The following is a 19,302-nucleotide window of genomic DNA, read 5'->3' as shown; positions in this document are numbered from 1 at the left end:
CTGAAGGAATGTGATTTGAATTCAGCCATATTTGCTCTTGGGTGTTCAGGTCAGCTAACAGGGTTTTTTTTGCCAATCAACAGAACCACAAAATGCCATGTGACTAATTCCTGGCAGCAAGTAAAATGCAATATATAATATAATATAATTATAATGTAGGTAACATTTTAGCAATCAAGTCGTGTTTTATGTGTTCTGTCATCTGTTTGAAATCAGAACTAGCATTCTAGCATTTGCTTTTTTGATCTAATCGGTCAAACAAGTTTGCAAATGGTCTAAAATTGTTAGTGGTTCAGTGATTCATTTAGACAGTTCACACTTGCACTGAATCGTTTGCAGCAGTCTCTCACACCGAAAACGTAATGAGATACTTTATAAGACATAACTGGATGAGTTGGATATTTACTGTACCTACAATAAATTTAAGGAAACAAAATTGGCAAATGTCTTCTATAATTTGTCAGTCATGAAGGAGATTGTTATTGTGCATGCAGTTTGTAAACGGTTCTGTACTGCAGGTAAAAACAATTTATATAAAAAATAGTATAAAATGAAAACACTTCTTTGTTGAGGGGCCAGTGCCCCATTATTGATGGCAAGGCAAGAAACACCCCTGATATAATATATTTATGATTTATATGTTGTTTGCAAAAATAATATAGAATATAAAAAGGTTCTGTTTGCCCACAAATTGTTTAGCTACAGCATCTCACTGTAGGAGCTATAAAAAATCCTATTCTACTGTGTAATGTTAGTCTGACGCTGTGCTGTATTTATTTACTGAACCTGTTTAAATCTGAGGAAGCCCCTGAGCCTTCAACACATAAAGAGGAACAGATATCTTTTATGCAAAAAATGTCCAGTTCACAAGGGTGTAGTGATTGATTTGTTTACAGGTAGCTACTAACAATATAAGCCTTGAATGAACTGTCTATAGCTGACCTTAAAGAAACCAGGAACAACAGCCCTAATTCTTTCAATTTTGATTCCATCTGTATTATTGTCTGATCAGAGGGAAAACATGGCTGAAATTTATGTTTTTAAGCTTTTTAAGCAAAAAGGTGCAAATATCTGGGAAAATCTTTGGACAACACAGCATTTATCTTGCCATCCATCAGAACTCCAGCGTGTATACTGCATGAATGATGTGCTGGATGTAAGAGCTTAAAGTCAGCATGAAATGAAAATTCACCATATCTATTTTCTGAAAGCATGTTTTTGTGAATGATTCATCTGTGAATGACAGACTTCTCTCTTGTGATGTTTGCAGGACTTCTCTAATCATTTTGTCCAATTAAACACAATTGACTGCAAGCTCACTTTCAGATCTGTCTCCATCCAATCAACAACCAATGGATTACACCAAGACCTCACCCTACATTTTTTTTTTTTTTTTTTTTTTTACTTGGTTCTATGTCACAATATGGAAGAAAAGATCTGTCGCTACATCCGTTAAATTGATTTTAAAATTTATCTTGAAGGAATAGTCCAACCAAAAATGAAAATCCTATTATCACTTACTCACCCTCATGGTGTGATTTATGACTTTATTTATATTCTGTATTCTATATTCTATATTCTGAGGAACACAAAAGAAGATATTTTGAAAAACTTTGTGAAACAAACAACATTGGAGCCCATTGACTTTCATTGTGCGGACAAAACATTTCAAGAAATATCTTGTTTAAAGTGTAACGTGTATGTTCAGTTCCCTTTCAAGGGAACGAGACGCTGCATCGATTGACGCTAAGGGAACGCTTCGCGTGATGACGTCTTGAAGCACATGTAAAATCAGTCCAATGGTGTGACGGCACATCAGAGACGGGTGGCGTCATGAACCAGGAAACTATAAAGCCTGCCCAAAACAGAGCTGTGTAAGAAACAGCAAGCTTCTGTGTCTTCAGTAGCGCTCATTGTGAAACTGTCCTTGTCTATTTGGTGTTGTTTTGTCAGGGTGAGCAAGCAGCAGTTCAGGATGTGTGTGCACCCCTGCCCGCATTATTTAATGGGAGGGGACACAGACATTCTTTGTGTAGCTTGTTTGGGTGAGAAGCATGCACAGTCAGTGCTCGAGGGTGCTGGCTGTGAGCACTGTGATGTGCTTCCAATGCAGACACTTCGATCCTGCCTGGCATTCTTTAGCGAGGATGCTCAGGCTTGCGTTCCCCAGAGCTCTGTTCCCGCTGCTGCCGAGGCACAGTGGCAAACACAAACATGGGATTCGCAAATGGATCTATCAGCGGGGTTAGAGACGGGCCCAACCTTATCTCTGTCTTCACCTGATAGATCCAGTGCCTTCTCTCAGGGTTTGGAAGCACACGCTGTAGTTGCTTCCACCCCGAGGCACAGACACTGCAACTATCTAGTTCTGAGGGAGTGTCGATGCAAGAGATTCTGAGGATTCGCCACCTCAGTCTCATGCATTTGAAGAGCTGGTTGAGGTTGTGACAAGAGCGGTTGAAAGACCGCTATTGACTGGCCATGCAGCAGATAAACAGGACGTTCGTTTCAAAAGTAAACTGCACGAACGCTTCCTACCACCATGGTCCCTACCGTTTTTCCCCAATCTCCACACAGGGTTGTGGAGATCGTGGGAGAAACCGGTTTCATTTAGAGTATATAGTGCACAAACATCCAATTATTCCTCTATATCTAACTATAAAGAGCACGGTTATGGGGAGATGTCAAAAGTGGAAGAGACGCTTGTGACCTATCTCTCCCCCGAAGCGGCATCTTCCCAAAAGGCCCCAGCATTACCCACTAAGCTAGTCAGAACCACATCATCACTAGTGGGTAAAGCTTATTCAGCTGCTGGTCAGGCTGCAGCATGCCTTCACACAATGTCGCTGCTGCAGGCCTACCAAGCTGAATTGTTCGGAGACATGGATGAGGGCGGGGGAATTGGCCCTGACGTAGTTTGCGAACTACGTAGAGCCACAGATTTATCTCTCAGGGCCACCAAGGAGACGGCTAAATCCATCGGCCGCTCTATGGTCTCCGGCATAGAGACCATCATCCAGCATCAGCGGTCTCCGGCGAGCACATATCTCAAGGACCACCCGGAAAACGTAGTGGCCTTGGGATGCCTGCCCCCTCCGAGGAGGGCTCCAGAGCAGTTAGTTCGGTCATTCCCTGCCAGTTCACCTTTACAGGGCGTCGGGCTGATTGCATAACAAAAACCAGAAGCGTGGAAGCTACTGCCAAATGTTTGTCGTTGGGTCCTGCAGACCATAGAAAAAGGGTATCAAATACAGTGCCTAGGTTTATGGAGGACCTATCCACCGTGGTGGGCCCCAAGCAGGTTCTGGTAATGGAACAAGAAGCTGAAACCCTGTTAGAGAAAGGAGCCAAGGAATATGTATCTCCCTCCAACAGGGAAACCGGGTTCTACAGCCGGTATTTCATAGTTCCAAAGAAGGATGGCGGGGTTGCGTCCCATTTTGGAACATCGAGTGCTAAACGAGTCAGTCATGCAACTAAAGTAAAAAATGTTAACACTAAGACAAATCGTGCCACAGATCAGATCCGAGGACTGGTTTGTCACGATAGATCTCAAGGAAGCCTCTGCGCCTGCAGGGTATCCGCAACATGAACTACATCAACGATTGGTTGATTCTGGCTCAGTCACTCACTGTAAAACAGTTTCAGAGGCTGTTGGGCCTGATGGCAGCAGCGTCTAACGTGATACCTTTTGGATTGTTGTAGCCACTGGAGGAGGTTCCGGCTAAGTTCCTGACCTTAAAAGCTTTGTTCCTCCTAGCTATCAGGAGACACCCTCGTGCTTGGAATTTGCACCTGGCATGGTTAAAGCGTTCCTTCATCATAGACCACGTTGTGTTCCAAAGGTCCCCACTACTGTGGCCAGATCTATCATGCTGCAGGCCTTTTGTCCTCTTCCCTTCCAGAACTTGGACCAGGAAAAGAATAATCTGCTATGCCCAGTAAGGGCAATAGATGCATATGTCCACAGAGCTGCCCTGTGGCGTAATTATCTGAACAGTTATTCGTATGTTTTGGGCCCCCTAACAAAGGGTCCCCTGCATCTTAGCAGAGAATGAGCAAGTGGGTGGTTGAGGCTATCTCACTTGATGAATCGATCGGGCAGCCTTCACTTATGGCTGTCCTTTCCCATTCTACTAGGAGTATGGCGGCCTCCAAGGCCCTTATGACAGGAGTTGCTCTCCAATATGTTTGTGATGCGGCAGGGTGGTCCTTACCGCACACATTTGTAAGGTTCTACTCTTTGAACTTGGACTCTACACCAGGGTCCCAGGTGGTCTCTCCTCATGCTGCTCCTCGCAATTTCACACTGGACAGACACTTGTCGCTATGATGGCTTTGGTATAGACGTTCCCTTAGCGTCAATCGATGCAGCGCAAGTTCCCTTGAAAGGGAACGCCTCAGTTACGACTGTAGTCGCTTACAGGCACGTAGGAGATATGGCAAGATGACGCAGCATCTCGTTCCCTGAAGCTTCGTCACCTTGCTATATTTCCTACGTTCCTGTCAGCGACTATTTCAGACTTTTACGAAGCTAGCGCGGCTCTGTTTTGGGCAGGCTTTGTAGTTTCCTGGTTCATGACGTCACCCGCCTCTGACGTTCCGTCACATCATTGGACTGATTTTACATGTGCTTCAAGACGTCATCACGCAAAACGTTCCCTTAGCGTCAATTGACGCAGCGTCTCGTTCCCTCTTCAGGGAACCGAGGTTACAGTCGTAACTGAGGCGTTTTTGTTTAGTTTTCACTGTGTTTCCTGTTCTGGTTTGCCTGTGTTCTTTGTGCCTAGTAATTAGTTACTGATTTAGATTACTCTTAGTAATTTAGATTACTCTTCCTGTAAGAAGAAGAAGAAAAAGAGAGTAAATCAAGCAGTATTCGATTGAGTATTAGTAAATGGTAACAGAATCTTAATTTTTTGGTGGACTATCCTGTGGTAGAAATTCCCTTACGCACCTACGATTGGCACTTCCAATCCAAAATTATCCTCCGATGACCACCACTCGGACTACATCAGTAAACCCTGATGTCTAAGACTAGTATTTTGACTGCATGAGATGCCTACAAATAATAGCTACTCTGCCGGTAGTCTCAGCCTCAGACGTGACACGCCCACGGACTGTTGGCAGAACGTCTGATGCATATGGCACACTTTTCTGGACACACTTCAGGAGTTTCGAAGTCGCAATCTAAATGGTTGAATTCTACTAGATGTCCGGGAGACGTGTGTATCACGTTCTTTAACGGTCCGCCTTGAAACAAATGCCGTGACGCCAAAACCCCTCATGGAAGAAGAAAGCCGTTGTGTTTACAACTGTATCAATGAGCACTTACCAGGATCAACTAAACGCTGGATTTTCAAAAGTATGTGAAGTTCGCGGCTCCATTGTTGCAGTAAACTTGCACAACGTTCTTGAATTAATCATTTATTAGATGCACACCGGTCTGTTATGGTAGGGACATCAACATTATATTGGCACACCCCTAAACATGACGTGGAACAAAACAAACTGTGATTGGTTGTGTTACATGTCAGTCAAACGTCCATTTGGGCGGTCCTTGGCCAAGAAAAGCTGTGATAGAGTCCAGACCTTCTGTCGCCAGTCTGAAGGTATGGTTATGCAAGACTACTCTGTCGGTAACCCCGGATGCCCTAAGAGTAGTCACTCTGAGTCAGACGACGTCTCACTCCCTATGAACATTATCACTTGGGAATAAAGATAGTGTTCCAATAACCTGCTGTGCAGCAGTAACCAGACAGACTCCAGACAATGCCTTTGAAATGCTTTAATCACGGCCAAGAGGACCAGTCCCAGACAGAATCCCCACAGTAAAAAGAGTACAACAGTTTAAATAAAACAGGAGCATGGCAAAGGTGACATGATTCATTGCATACATTTTCTCTAATATAATTAGGTCATATGTGCAATTCAGTAAACCTGTTACTGGGCAAAGCAAATCGTTTTTTTTTGGGGGGGGGGGGGGTTTGGTTACTTCAGCTTGCTCAAGTTAATGAGATTAAACATATATTTATTCAGAGAGCCATCTAGTCTTTTCCATCTGCATCCATTATTTCAACACATACTAACTTTGACCCAAGTGTAGGGACATTTCTTTTCAAAAGTATATAAAAGGAAAAAAGGAATGCTAGTTATGATTAATAAAATAAAATAAAATCCTTTTAACTTTTAAAGCTTAGAGCAACTGATGACTGACAGGTGAGTAGGCGCACCCTTTATGCTGTCACAAATACATCAGGATGAATTTTGGTTTACACTACATACTGTATGCAGTGTGGTCCGAATGTGGTTTTGGACATTTACACCTGCATTTCCTGCTGCCCACTTCAGATAACCCAAGATGGATGTTAATACTTGGTGTAAACAGGGACTTTTCCCTCAAGTTGTGGTGTTATATGTTATACAATCCGTGTAGTAGAGCCAAGATCTGTCAGGGGAAGTGCACTTACCTGTCTAAGAATAAAAGCCACAGCATCCGTGGACTCCCAGTATGAGGCGTGGAACAGGTGAGGCAGTGCTATAGTGGGAAAGGTGGTGAGCACATCTGGACAGTACAGCACGTAATCTAACCGCTTCGACCCCCACCACCTACTACATACTGAGAGAGAGAAAACAGAGCATTTATGTTATACATGCCTGAACCACACTTGCAGGTAGCTTATATCTTCAAACTGTATACATCAAAGCCCCTGACTTCCATGAAGAAATGAATAAAATATATGAACATCCTGAAAGCACCAGATTCAAGGACATGTAGTGCTCTTGAGACTCACTGTTTGAGATGCTAAAAGGCTCGCTTGGGGCAGTTTCAGACCCTTCGGCATTAGAGTCCGAGTGGGCGAGTCCGAGTGGAACAACTCGATCGCTGCCCCTGCGAGACACACTTCCTCCACAGCACTGCTCTATGTGTCCGTCTACAGATAGACTGCTGTCTGACAAGTGTCTGAGCACGGTGTCTGCTTTGAGAAAAAAAGTAACAAAGGAAGACAACATAAAGAATTATTCCCAAATGAGAAAGGTCAAAGAAAAATAGTAACAACTTAATGAAATGTTTTTTTGCATGTGAATTTTTGGGTTGTTAAATAATGGTGCAAATGCCAAAACATTTACAACCACGAACCTTAGTAAATCACATTGGATGATTTATTTAAATACTCTCCTCTCATAAATTTTGCTTCTGGAAGTGAAACTCCTACAAAAGCATATGCAATAGAGTGTTGTAGGGATGATGTATTTTTGTAGCCTGGAAATCCAGACCTAAATCTAAAAGATTAATGGTCTGGCGTCGACGGCCAGCTCGAGGGGCGGCACCAAGCATGCATTTGAAAATCTCACTGCACGCAATTGGATAACACTACGACCAATCACAACAATAAACCCCATACACTTAGCTACCAGCGGAGCTAACTGGTAGATTATACTCTTACCGTATCCGGTCGGCAAAACAGCAAAAACGTCCTTCTTGCAAAGGAACGATTCAAGCGGCATCTTCTGTTCCTGTTTTAGATAAAAAGCCAAGTCTAACTCGTTCATTGTAGCGGCCAAAGCCGTTTCAAACAACTGGTATTCATCCATAGCCATCTTGCAATGTTTACAATGTTTGCAATGACTTCGACGTCACAGCGCTGTCGTCATCTCGCCTCTGGCCCGCCTAGATCAGATAACCCGATGTGATTGGTGCAGCTCAGATCGAGGGGCATATTTAATGAGCATCATTACTCGACACCAGAGTAACTCGCTGAGCAAATTCAACTTGTGCTCTCGCGAGAACTCTGGATTACCAGGGTAGTATTTTTGTAGGCCAAAACCCGGAAACGAGTTAGCATTTTATCACTTCTGGTTCCATCATCCTTGAGTCAGTGAGTTTTTTTAATCGGTTTTTAGTTAAATGCTTGAAATAAGGTCTGTTGGGAAAACAAGCTCAATATATTTCAACATTCTACAATATATAATACATCAGTAATATGTAATACCCTTTTGTGTGTTTTTTTAAAAAGCTTTTAAAAGGCGATTGCTAACAAGTGGCTAAATGGGATTACAGAGGTTGTCAGCGACATTAAACATCATCAGCTGAACAGGTAAACTCATCTACTCACCATTCCACTTTCACAGCCTTGTTGTGTTTATAATCATGCTCTTACAAACAAAGGGCCCTATTTTAACGATCTGAAACGCAAGTGTCAAGCGCAAAGCGCAAGTAACTTTGTGGGCGGGTCTCGGCGCTGTTGCTATTTTCCCGGCGGGATAAATGACTCTTGCGCCAGGCGCAAATCTAAAATGGGTTGGTCTGAAGTAGCTTCATTATTCATAGGTGTGGTTTGGGCGTAACGTGAAATAAACCAATCAGAGCGTCATCTCACATTCCCTTTAAGAGCAGAGGCGCTTTTTCCATAGCGGATTGCTATTGTAACGGCGGATTTGCCAGGCGCGCGCCAGGAGCGGTTCACAGCCAAGGAGAGCAACGCTCTCGTCACGGCCGTAAAAGAGAGAAGTTACATTGAAATGGAGAAACCCACCCAAATTAACTTCGGTTAAACAGGCGTATGATAATTTGGGTAAATGTGTAAGCTAGATGTATGCTTTTATAATAAATTGTCTATCTAATTATCTATCTATCTATCTATCTATCTATCTATCTATCTATCTATCTATCGTAATAATGTATGATTTGCAAAAATGAAAACTGCTGCTTCTGTGTAGATGAGAGAATCAAAGTGTATGCTCGTTGTGCACACGCTACATTGATTATGGCTAAGCATGCGCCCTTAAAATAGCATATGAATAACATGCGCAACGCGCCATTGACTTTAAACTATTTTTTCCTGGTTAGTGGCGCAATTGTTTTCTAAACCTGCAAAATAGCATGAAGGAACGTTTGCGCCGGAACACGCCTCCTCTTTGCGCTGAACCGCCCCCGGGAGCGCAAGTCTATTTCTTAGTTAACCGACGTGCTTCTGTGGAGGGAAAAGTCCGCTTTGCGCGGGTGCAAAATAGGAATGATACATGCGTCGGTGTACAAAGTCACTTGCGCTGGGTGCAAGATAGGGCCCAAAGAGTTGATGGAAGCTTTGTAATGGTGACGTTGAAGAAATGCGACTGTGGTGTAGTTCATTTATAGCCTACGTTTAGCTTCTGACTTATGCTGATTGTATTTAGGCTTCAAAATTCAATTGGAAAAAAGGAAAAATTTGACTTTTTTTGTCGAGGGAACTAGGCCGATGTTAACTTCCGTGTTGGCCAACAAAAAAAATGTCATCCCTGCGGCACTCTATAAAGGTCAGCTGCAAAAATAACTTCCCAGATAAATCTTTAGTAAATACTGACAGTAGTTTAACTGCAAAAGAAGGTTTGAACTGGTGCAAGATTTTATTCAATCTGGCCCTTAGTTTATTTTTATTTATTTTTCTGAATGTTTTCACAGGTTGGTCACACCACATGACTGATTTGGCAGACAAAAATGCTTTCAAATATTAATAAGTGATAAGTAAAAAATAATATATAAAACAAGATTTTGGCAATCTACTTTTCATGAATTTCATTCTTTTTAATTAGCTTTTTTTCTTCATTGCGATATCAGGAAAGATGTATAACAATAAAAAATGTATTCAGAATTCAGAAATTAATCATGATAGAAGTGTATTCAAGTCATTGTAAGTAACAAATCCCTTTATTGTGTGTTTTAAATATATATTTATTTAATTCACAGAATGGAGAACAATTTGTGTCATATCAATAGTTCAGATGGAGCAGGACCCACAAACCAAGAATACAATTTTTTTTTGTTTTTTTGTTTTTGTTTGTTAACAACTATTTAAGAAATTAAGCCATTTGAGCACATTGAACTTCTTATTGATGCTCAAAAACCTCCTCCAAATCCTCCAAAATCCTGTTTCAGCATATAGAAAGTTATTCTTCTGCAAGCGATTTATATGCCCTAGCTTGAAAGAAACCTAAATCCGTCTTTTTGAGACAATGTTGCATTTTCAGGGCGCTTAAATGTATAATAATTGTGTGAAAGGATTTAATTTGATTTCTCCCAAAACCCAGCTGCTCAGTGAGTGTTTTCTCTCCTGGCATTCAATGCATTAGATGCTCTGTTCAGTTAGCTGTGACCTCAGCTTGGCTGCATAATGGGACTAATTGGAGCACATTTTCTGGCACAGAGTGGTTCTGACTAATACCACAGAATAATGATGATCTTAAAGAACTCTAGTAGAGCATGTCGTTCACACTGGCAATGTCATTCAGTTCTAGATCACTGGTAAAATGTATGCCTTGAGTGCACTGTAAGTTACTTTGGATAAAAGGGTCTAAGTCTAAACTGATCACTGTGCTTACACGAGCATAACATGTCAGGTTAAGTTGTATTGTCAGTGTACAAGAATGCATTAAAAAAAATTCAGAAGTTTAAAAACTGCAAGAAAACATTACACAGACCATAAATTAACTCAATGAATTCAGAGATGATCTTAATGACTCATAAGCATTTTAACAAAGCTTTTGGATTAAATTATCTCATTGTTTACAACTAACAATAGTGTTCCCATTTAGTCAATCACGTTCGACGTTACGTCGGTACTGATGTATTGGGGTCTCACTTGGGAGCCCCAATCACCTCTGAGTAGTAAAAAAAACGGACAAATGAATATTGGCGAGTGAGATTTGCATGCCGAGCCACTCCTAGCTGGACATACAGGTATATAAGGCTGGCTAGCACTCACTCGTTCAGTTTTTTTTTTTTGCTTTAGAGCCAAGTGGTTCCACAAAGTGATCACTCTCCTCCAATCATCAAGTCATTGTAAGTAACAAATGCCTTTAATGTGTGTTGAATTAAGAAAGTTTTTTGTCATATCAATAGTTCAGATGGAGCAGGACACACAAACCAAGAATTAATACGTTTTTTTGTGATATGTTTTGGTTGTTAACAACTATTTAATAAATTAAAGCCACAATATGTAACTTTTTTGCTTTAAAAATAGCAAAAATCACTATATCTATGTTATATTTTTTTTTTTTTGTGTACTTACATTATCCCGACTGTTTCCAACAACTTTCAAACCAGGAGAAATTTGTAATTTAATTCGAGAAACGTCCCGTTTCTTTATTTCCGTTTTGTCGCCGTCATATCCGCGTTGTCCCTGGTTTCCGCTCGTACTGCCATGGCAACCAGAGCTATGAACCAGAGCCCTCTGATAGTAACCAAAGCGACTGACGGTAGTTCGCAATGTCTATTTGCACGCTGTTGTTGTTTCGTTCAAACATTATGGACCATGGCAAGCAGACTTTGGATACAAAAGGAGAACTAAGAATCAATATCAGCGCGGTGTTTTCGAGATGCCTAGAGCTCCCATAGACAGTATATAAACGAGAGCTCCACGTCCGAGACTTCGACCGCTTCTACATGTAACGTTACTTTATTAAACAGGTGAGCACATTTACATAAAACTAATCAATGTTATATAGCTCAACATGATGAAATGTTAGAATATGATCTGTATGTTATTCTAATGTTGATCTAGCTTACTGCTAGTCTCATACAGACAAACTAACACATACATTTCAACACATTCAAATGCAGTTTAGTGTGATAGTGTAATGTTAGACCAAGTGAAACAACGCTGCGTTACCTCACAAGTTTAATTTGTCTAATAAACTGACCTGTGACTGTGAGTAGTAATTCTGCACTCGCGTGTAACGTTAGTTCAGTAGAATGAAATGTCCATATCGCGTCGCGTGTGGAGCTGATAGCTGTCTTTAGAACTTCATATCACAGTCATGATAAAAGCATCGATGTATTCAGTCATCCATAAACATTATTAGATCCATAGATTAGATCGGTCGGCTTGACGTTGACGACAAGATCCATTATTGGATCCGCAAATGTTGCGTCATCAAACTACGCCTTTGTTATTGTAAATAGGTTAGCGACCCCTAGTGGCGAAAAATTCCATACTGTACGTTTAAGCCATTTGAGCACATTGAACATCTTATTGATACTCAAAAACCTCTTCCAACAAAGAGCAAGCTCTCCCCCGTGCAGAGCATCTCTTTTCTCTGTATGGAGTTATATATGGTGCATCTCACCAACAGGTGCGCACACAGTCTGTCCTGAACTGCCTGAATACGTTCAGACGGAAGACAGCAGTTCCACTGAAACCATTTCTGAGGCTCCTGGGGCATATGGCATCCACAGCCGCAGTAACAGTACATGTCCAATTCTCCGGATGGGCATGGCGCCATGACACTTATCAGTGTGGCCATCACACTGAGCTGTTCCCAAACATTTAGCCCCTTGTCAGATGGGAGGTCCCTTAGAACAAGAGTGCAGGCATGTTGTTGTTACAACAGATGCCTCTAGAACAGGTTGCTGTTCACCCTGCGCTGGTTTCGACTATTGCTTCAGGACAAGCACATGCTGGTCAACACTGCAACTGTTGTGTACCATCAATCGCCAAGGCGGAATACGCTCATGTCCTCTGGAGTCAGCAGTGGCTCAAACCGTTCACATACCGAGCGAACTCAATCGTGCGGCCAATGCACTCTCACGACAGCTCACATTCCCTGGAGAATGAAGATTCCACTCCCAGGTGGTCCAGCTGATCTGGACTCGATTCTGGGATGCACAGGTAGACCCTGTTTCCCTCCCGGCAGTCCTCCCACTGGCAGTTGTTGTATTCTCTGAACGAGGGGACCCTCTGCACGGATGCTCTGGGACCTCTCTGTGGTCCTTTCCGATCTAGAGAGAGCTCCCTTTGAGCCCCTGGAGACAGTTGAGCTTAAGTTCCTGTCTCTAAGGACAGTGCTCTTGACCGTGCTTGCTCACTTTAAGAGGGTGGGGGACCTGCAGGCATTTTGGTCAGTGAATCATGCCTTGAGTTTGGGCCAGTCCTGTCTCACATGATCCTGAGACCCCAGCCCGGATATGTGCCCAAAGTTCCCACCACTCCCTTTAGGGACCAGGTGGTGAACTCAAGCGCTACCCTGGAGGAGGTAAACCCAGCCCATGCATTCCTGTGTCCTGTTCGAGCACTGCATGTTTACATGGACCGCACACAGAGCTTCAGAAGCTCAGAACAGCTCTTGTCTGAAGTCTGAAGAAGAAGTCTCCAAACAGAAGTTGGCCCACTTGATAGTGGCTGTCATCGCCTTGGCGTACCAGTCCCAAGGCGAGCAGTGCCCTATCGGAGTGAGGGCTCATTCTATTTGGGGTGTTGCTTCCTCCTGGGCGTTGGTGCACGGCACCTCTCTGGCATTTCCAGAGCTGCGGGTTGGGCGATACCTAACAGCTTTGTGAGATTCTACAATCTCTGGGATGAGACGTTTTTTTTACTGTGTATTGGGTACAAACAGGTAATGTGTGGGAAGGCTGACTCTGTGTCTCGCTTGCAGTGCTTTTCCCCTCTAGCGGGGGGATATGAGTGCCTACTGCCTTTTCAGGTGAGTTCCCAACGGGGGAACCCTGAATCAAGGTCTTCCAGTGTCCTTCGGCAGTCAGATGCAGCGGAGGTGTCTGATGCCAGACCCAGTACTTATGTGCATGACTGGCTGGCATAACTGGCTGTCAAGTGCCCATTTGCTGTGATTCCCCCTTGGTAATTCCATATGTGTCCCATATGTGTCCAAGATACAGTTTCCCTGTTGGTAAACCCGTGTCTTTCCCTGGGCAGTTTCTACTCTGCCCTGTCTTGACATCGGTAGTAGTTCCATCCCTGGCTAGACAGGACCAACCGCAGAGATCTTCCATATGTAGTAATAGCCCACGGGTCAGTCCATATGTGTATCCACCACAAGTTACCTCCCTTTTGGCAGGGTGTGGCCTCCATAGCATCACTCGCTATTGTACTAGAATTGACACCTAAATCACTCTTCCCATGAAACAACACGTAAGAGGAAAAGCAGCTATGGCTGTCTTCAGGGTAAGCCCTGTCCCTTTCATCCCATTGGTATGGAGAACTATTTTTCCTTGACCTTACATGGGGTGCTGGATAGGTCACAACTGTATGAGTGCCCAGTTGGCAAAAGGCAGCTTGCCAGCATTGCGTCTCCGACACTCGTAAAACGGTTCGGTGGCTGTGCTGCTTTCCATAGGGACCCCAATATCAACGTAACATCGAACATGACTGACTGAATGGAAACATCTTGGTTATTGATGTAACCCTCGTTCCCTAAAGTAGGCAACGGAGACGTTACATCCCTCCCGCCACAACCCTGAACCACCGCTAAATGGCCGGCATCCCTGTCTCTGCTCTTCAGCAAAACCTGAATAAGTGAGTGCAAGCCGGCATTATACACCCGTATGTCCGGGTCGGAGTGGCTCAGCATGCAAATCACACTCCCCAATATTCATTGGCCCGTTTTTTCCTACTCAAAGGTGATTGGGGCTCCCAAGACCCCAATACGTCAGTATGGATGTAACATCTCTGTTCCCTCCTACAGGGAACGAGGGTTACATCAGTAACCCAGATGTTATCCAGATGTTCCAGTGGAAAACCAGTGACATGTCTTTTTTGACATGTCTTTTTTTAATGAATATGGTTGAATTAATTTATTCAATTATTATAAGTTAAAGTCTTAAAATATCAAATTGCCAAAACCTAAAATCTGCCAAATATTACAACTTAGATTAAGTTATAATAAATCTTTGTACTTTGCTCTCTTTATTTACATTTAAAACAAACAGATCTTTAAAGCCCTATTTACTTGAGTGATGCGAGCTGATGGGAGCCTGAGAGAAAGCTCTTACCAATGAGAGTGGAGCGCCCGTCACCCAGAGGGTACCGCTGGTAACGGGAAACAGGAAAGGGGGGAAGGTGGGTGAGAACTGGGTGCAGCAAAGGTTCCAGACGTGAGGCAGAGGGGTCCGATGGGTAGAACAGATTAAAAATCTGAGAACAAGCTGGCCGGAGCTGAGCCACTAATAGAGATGAAAGAGAGTAACCATTCATCAGGTAATTACTTTGAGCATGAAATAAATAAATAAAAATCACTATAAATCACATTTATTATTTTGGTAAAACAGAATATTTCTTTAAAAATAAACAATTTGAGTGTGTGAAAGGGAAGCTGATTTATACCATCAATGGCAGGTAACACTGTCCTCCTCATTGCTAGAACCAGCCCCAGTGGGCATCCCAGCAGAAAGCAATCTGACACTTCAAACTCAAAGCAGCCTGGATTGAGAGCCTGCCTGGAGCCACACTGATCGTCCTGAGACAGACTGTGAGACAGCAGGGATGGAAAGCGAGTTATCTTCATTTATTATTAAAACTTTGTTAATGATTAATCAGAATTAATGCTTTCGTTTTATGCTGATGTCATCATGTGCCCCCATGACAGGTCTGTTAAGACTTTAGAACCAAGCAAGATCTTTATCCTTGATACATTCCATTGCAAATCGTCCATTTCAGGATCATTTCAGTCAGGACCACTCTGGCAATGGAACATGATTTATTGTTATCAAAGGTTGTATCAGCGATTTCAGGCCCAAAAAAGGCCTAAACATAAATTATCACATTCATCTAATCTTTCCTAACGATCCGCTAGCTGCCCGCCCCATAAGTAGGCCGTCAAAAAAACGCGTCTCTGTAGGCAGCCTAGGCTCTGAGATCTGAGAAGAATATTCACCTGTCCAGAAGAAACAGTGCAACCTCGGCGTCCGATTTAAAAATGTTCAGTTCTTTAAGTTCTCTCCTTTCAAAAGCCTTCCCGACAACTATTCGTGTCTTGGAATAAACACGATGGTATTCCCTCGCCCTAATCCTCCTCCTCCTCTTGGGGATTGACTCAGCCATGTTCAATTTCTCTTGTTCGTTGATAGACGCTGGCTTCTTCTTCAGCTCTGACTTCGTGTGCAGCCGTGCACGAGCGCAAAACCTCACAACACCCACCCCCTGTCGGTGATTGGTTGGAACACTATTTATTTTGGTTTTGAGTGGTTGGTGAAACCAATTGTTTTTGTGTGCAGATCTCAGAGCCTAGGCTGCCTAAAGAGACGCGTTTTTTTGACGGCGTGCTTATGGGGCGGGCAGCTAGCGGATCGTTAGGAAAGATTAGATGAATGTGATCATTTATGTTTGGGCCTTTTTTGGGCCTGAAATCGCTGATACAACCTTTAATTTACGTATGATAATATTTAGCAATCAATAGAATTTTGTATGGAGATGATTAATAAGGAGATGTTCGAGGACAGCTTGAAAGGCATGTCTTGATGCAGATCTGGAACAGAGAGCGAAAAGAGAAACAACAAGCTATGGCTAAGCTGGAAAGGAGTAATAGTGTCACGTATATACACGTACCATAGATGTGAGAATCACTGTGCCTACGTGGCCTGCCTGAACTAACGATTTCTTTAACATGGAGGCTTCCTTTATAGACACCTAAAAATCTTATTGTCACGATATGGTTGCAAAAATCGCATGACCCAGGAGATTAAGGAAAAGAACAGTCTTTAATAATAAATCCAACAGGGAATTTGGGGAGAACACAATCACATTCAAACATCGACAACAACGAACAATGATATAATAAAATAAAAAGGAGAACGAATGAGATAATAAAACAGAACAGGTGAACTTAATCATTTATCAGACACACTGGGAAACGGTAAGATGACAGGCACAGGGAAAACAGAACCTACTGTACACACACTGAAAACCAAATCAAAACAGGGCAAACACATCAATTAGCAATTAAATCAGTTCAACGACTTTTTTGTTTTTTGGCTCCCAACTGTTACAGTTTTTTATTTCAGACATCACTTTATCTGTAAACTGAACAATGCAACTGAATGACTCATTAGCATTCATAACATCCCAAGCATGCTTTCATACACTACCTAAGTGTATTTATAGCATGCAATAGAAAATGTTATGAACTGCATAAAACAAATATCACAGACTGTTTATTAATTTCATCATGTGTATTTCTGTTTATTGCTACACCAACATGAATATGCTTGTATAATTTAATGAAGTGTTTTTATAAACATGTAAATGAGACTTTTGACACCAGTCTTTTGGAATGATTTCTGTGATTTTATGAAACAGGATGGAATGTTTTAAAGTGAGACAAACTAACTAAATCCACAAAAAATAAATTAAATAAATGTAAAAAATCACATAATTTATCATTTTTGAGCAGTCTTTTAAAATGTAAAATTTAAATCTTAAAATTAAGAATTTATTTTATTAAAATCATTAAAACAATGGCATTTGTTAGTTAAAGGACATTACAAAAGACATCCAGGGTGGAAAGTGATAATGAAGACGAAGGAAAACTATAAATGCATTACCAGTTACAAGAATATTCCCAAGAAAACATGTTTTGCTTCAAGCATTTTAATCAGAGACATGAAAAAAAATATATATATGAAAAAAAAAAATATATATATATATATATATATAATTTTTCTGTAATATAATTTTCGGTTTTTAATATTGAGAAATGCTCCTGCCATGCACTCCAGGACATGAACACATTCGCTCCTACTAAATTAATTAAATGATTTAAAGTCCATCCATGTTTAATCAGACATATTGGGAAGCTTTTCTTCCTGAGGGAATAAGCAGTAACTAAAATGTCAACACATGTCAGTGAAGCAATGAACAAACCCAAATCTCACCTGCTGATAAAGACATCACACTGACCACTGGCCACGTCTGCATCACACGAGTCACTTTGCTTTCGGATGAGTGGATGGCGGACTCCAGATAGCGGATCACACGGGGTTGACACATCAATGTTGCTCTTACTCAGGCGCTTGCTGCCTCGGAGAGTGGGGCTCAGGCAGTTCACCGCACATGGCTTCTCCTGGAACATAAAGACAACCAAAACCGAAGTCAGTTGTACAGTAGCCAGAAGTGTATGTTCCTCATTATCAATTTTCAGCAGTTGTGGTTGTCATCTTGCTTCCTTATTACTTTTTTTCCTTAAAATTGAAGTTCACAGCATGGAATCTGTTTTCATATTTACAAATGAAGACCTCTAGAATTACTATATAGTCAAACAAGACTGCCAAACACAAAGTTATGATAAATCGTATATTAAATACAGTGCAGCAGAAGTAAACCCCATTCATTTTCTCCAAATTGAAATAGATTTTTAACAAAATCCTATAAACCTTTCAAGATAGACCTACCACGAGCTCCGAGCTCTGATATGCTTCTGTAGACGCCTCAAATGATGTGTGAAAAGTAATGAAAAATTTAAAAGCAAGTTTAATAGCCAAATTCCCTATGAAAAAACATTACCCACAATCCTAAAGAGAGATCGACCAATTAGAGGAGTTGTTACTTTGACCACTCATTTTGAACTCAGCCCAGATGGATTCCCTACACTGTCAATATTTCTAGACATCTGAAAATTTTGCATTAAACTTACAAATATTATATTTTACTTTAATGACTAAGTAAACAGTTTCATATTTAACCATCATCCTTTTATTTAAAAATAAGTAATAGTAAAAAATAAAATTAAAATAAGTACACAGTCCTGTTGTCACAAGTTTACTGCTCATTTGTGCTTCACAGACTCTTATTTTTATTTTCTGTTCTCTTGGTTTCTTTGGTTCCAGATTATGTTTACCTGTGTCTTGTTTAGTGTCTCGTTTGTTCTGTGTATTTGTATCCCAGTATTTGAGTTCTCCTGATCATCTTTGGGAGTTACTCTTTTGGATTGGTTGGCTCTTCTTGTTATCCAAGATTATATTCTTGAATGATTATTCTTTTTTACTCTCTAAATTGTGATTCATCTCAGAGCTGGTTGGTTTGGTTCATGGCTTATAATTATTTAATGAAGGATTATTTTTATTTTTTTTATTCCTATGGGGGGAAAAAATCTATTTATAAGAAATACTTGGATCCAAACCTACTGTAAAAGTAACTGCAATGTGTTGGGGCTGTGGGATATTAATTCTTCAATCCAGCAACACTCAATAGCCATGTGTAACACAGTGACTCTGAACCCTGTACTATTTTTTTGCCTCCGTTCCACTGTTTCCGAGGCATCTGTTCATCATCTGATGTGCCATGTGATGTCTTTTTATCACACACTGGCACTGCACAGTTGACCGCGCTTTTATTAAACTGTCAGCACCAAGAAGCTCAGAGAGACAGGGTGACTGGGAATCTACAGTATAATGGTTGCAAACAGTAGACACATTGGGGGGATCGCAATAACATGAAGGATGGCACATTTTTATTTCTGGGTGAACTAATCCTTAAAGACAGAGAGAGAGCTGAGGAGGAGACAAATGGGAATGGGAAAATGTCCTATGACATTTAG

At 41.6% G+C, this 19,302-nt stretch overlaps 1 protein-coding gene across 3 annotated transcripts in view; it reads right to left on the bottom strand.

Annotated features, from left to right (window-relative positions):
- plrdgb (PITP-less RdgB-like protein) overlaps positions 1–19,302 on the bottom strand; it is a 115,311-nt gene that overhangs the window by 27,000 nt on the left and 69,009 nt on the right. For 2 of the 3 annotated variants that reach the window (XR_014198630.1, XM_082140678.1), the window contains exons 8-12: positions 17,642–17,829; positions 15,096–15,238; positions 14,765–14,935; positions 6,795–6,980; positions 6,471–6,619 (exon numbers count right to left, since the gene is read on the bottom strand). Coding sequence is in view for 2 of the 3 variants with exons in the window: in XM_082140678.1 (XP_081996804.1) it covers positions 6,471–6,619; positions 6,795–6,980; positions 14,765–14,935; positions 15,096–15,238; positions 17,642–17,829 (837 nt within the window). In the remaining variant the exon portion in view is untranslated. The remainder of the gene's footprint in view (positions 1–6,470; positions 6,620–6,794; positions 6,981–14,764; positions 14,936–15,095; positions 15,239–17,641; positions 17,830–19,302) is intronic. The other variant, XM_082140679.1, reaches the window with a different exon arrangement.

Source organism: Leuciscus leuciscus, assembly GCF_965113295.1.
Source record: "Leuciscus leuciscus genome assembly, chromosome: 16".
NCBI lineage: Eukaryota > Metazoa > Chordata > Actinopteri > Cypriniformes > Leuciscidae > Leuciscus > Leuciscus leuciscus.
This window is presented reverse-complemented; position numbering and strand designations above follow the sequence as displayed.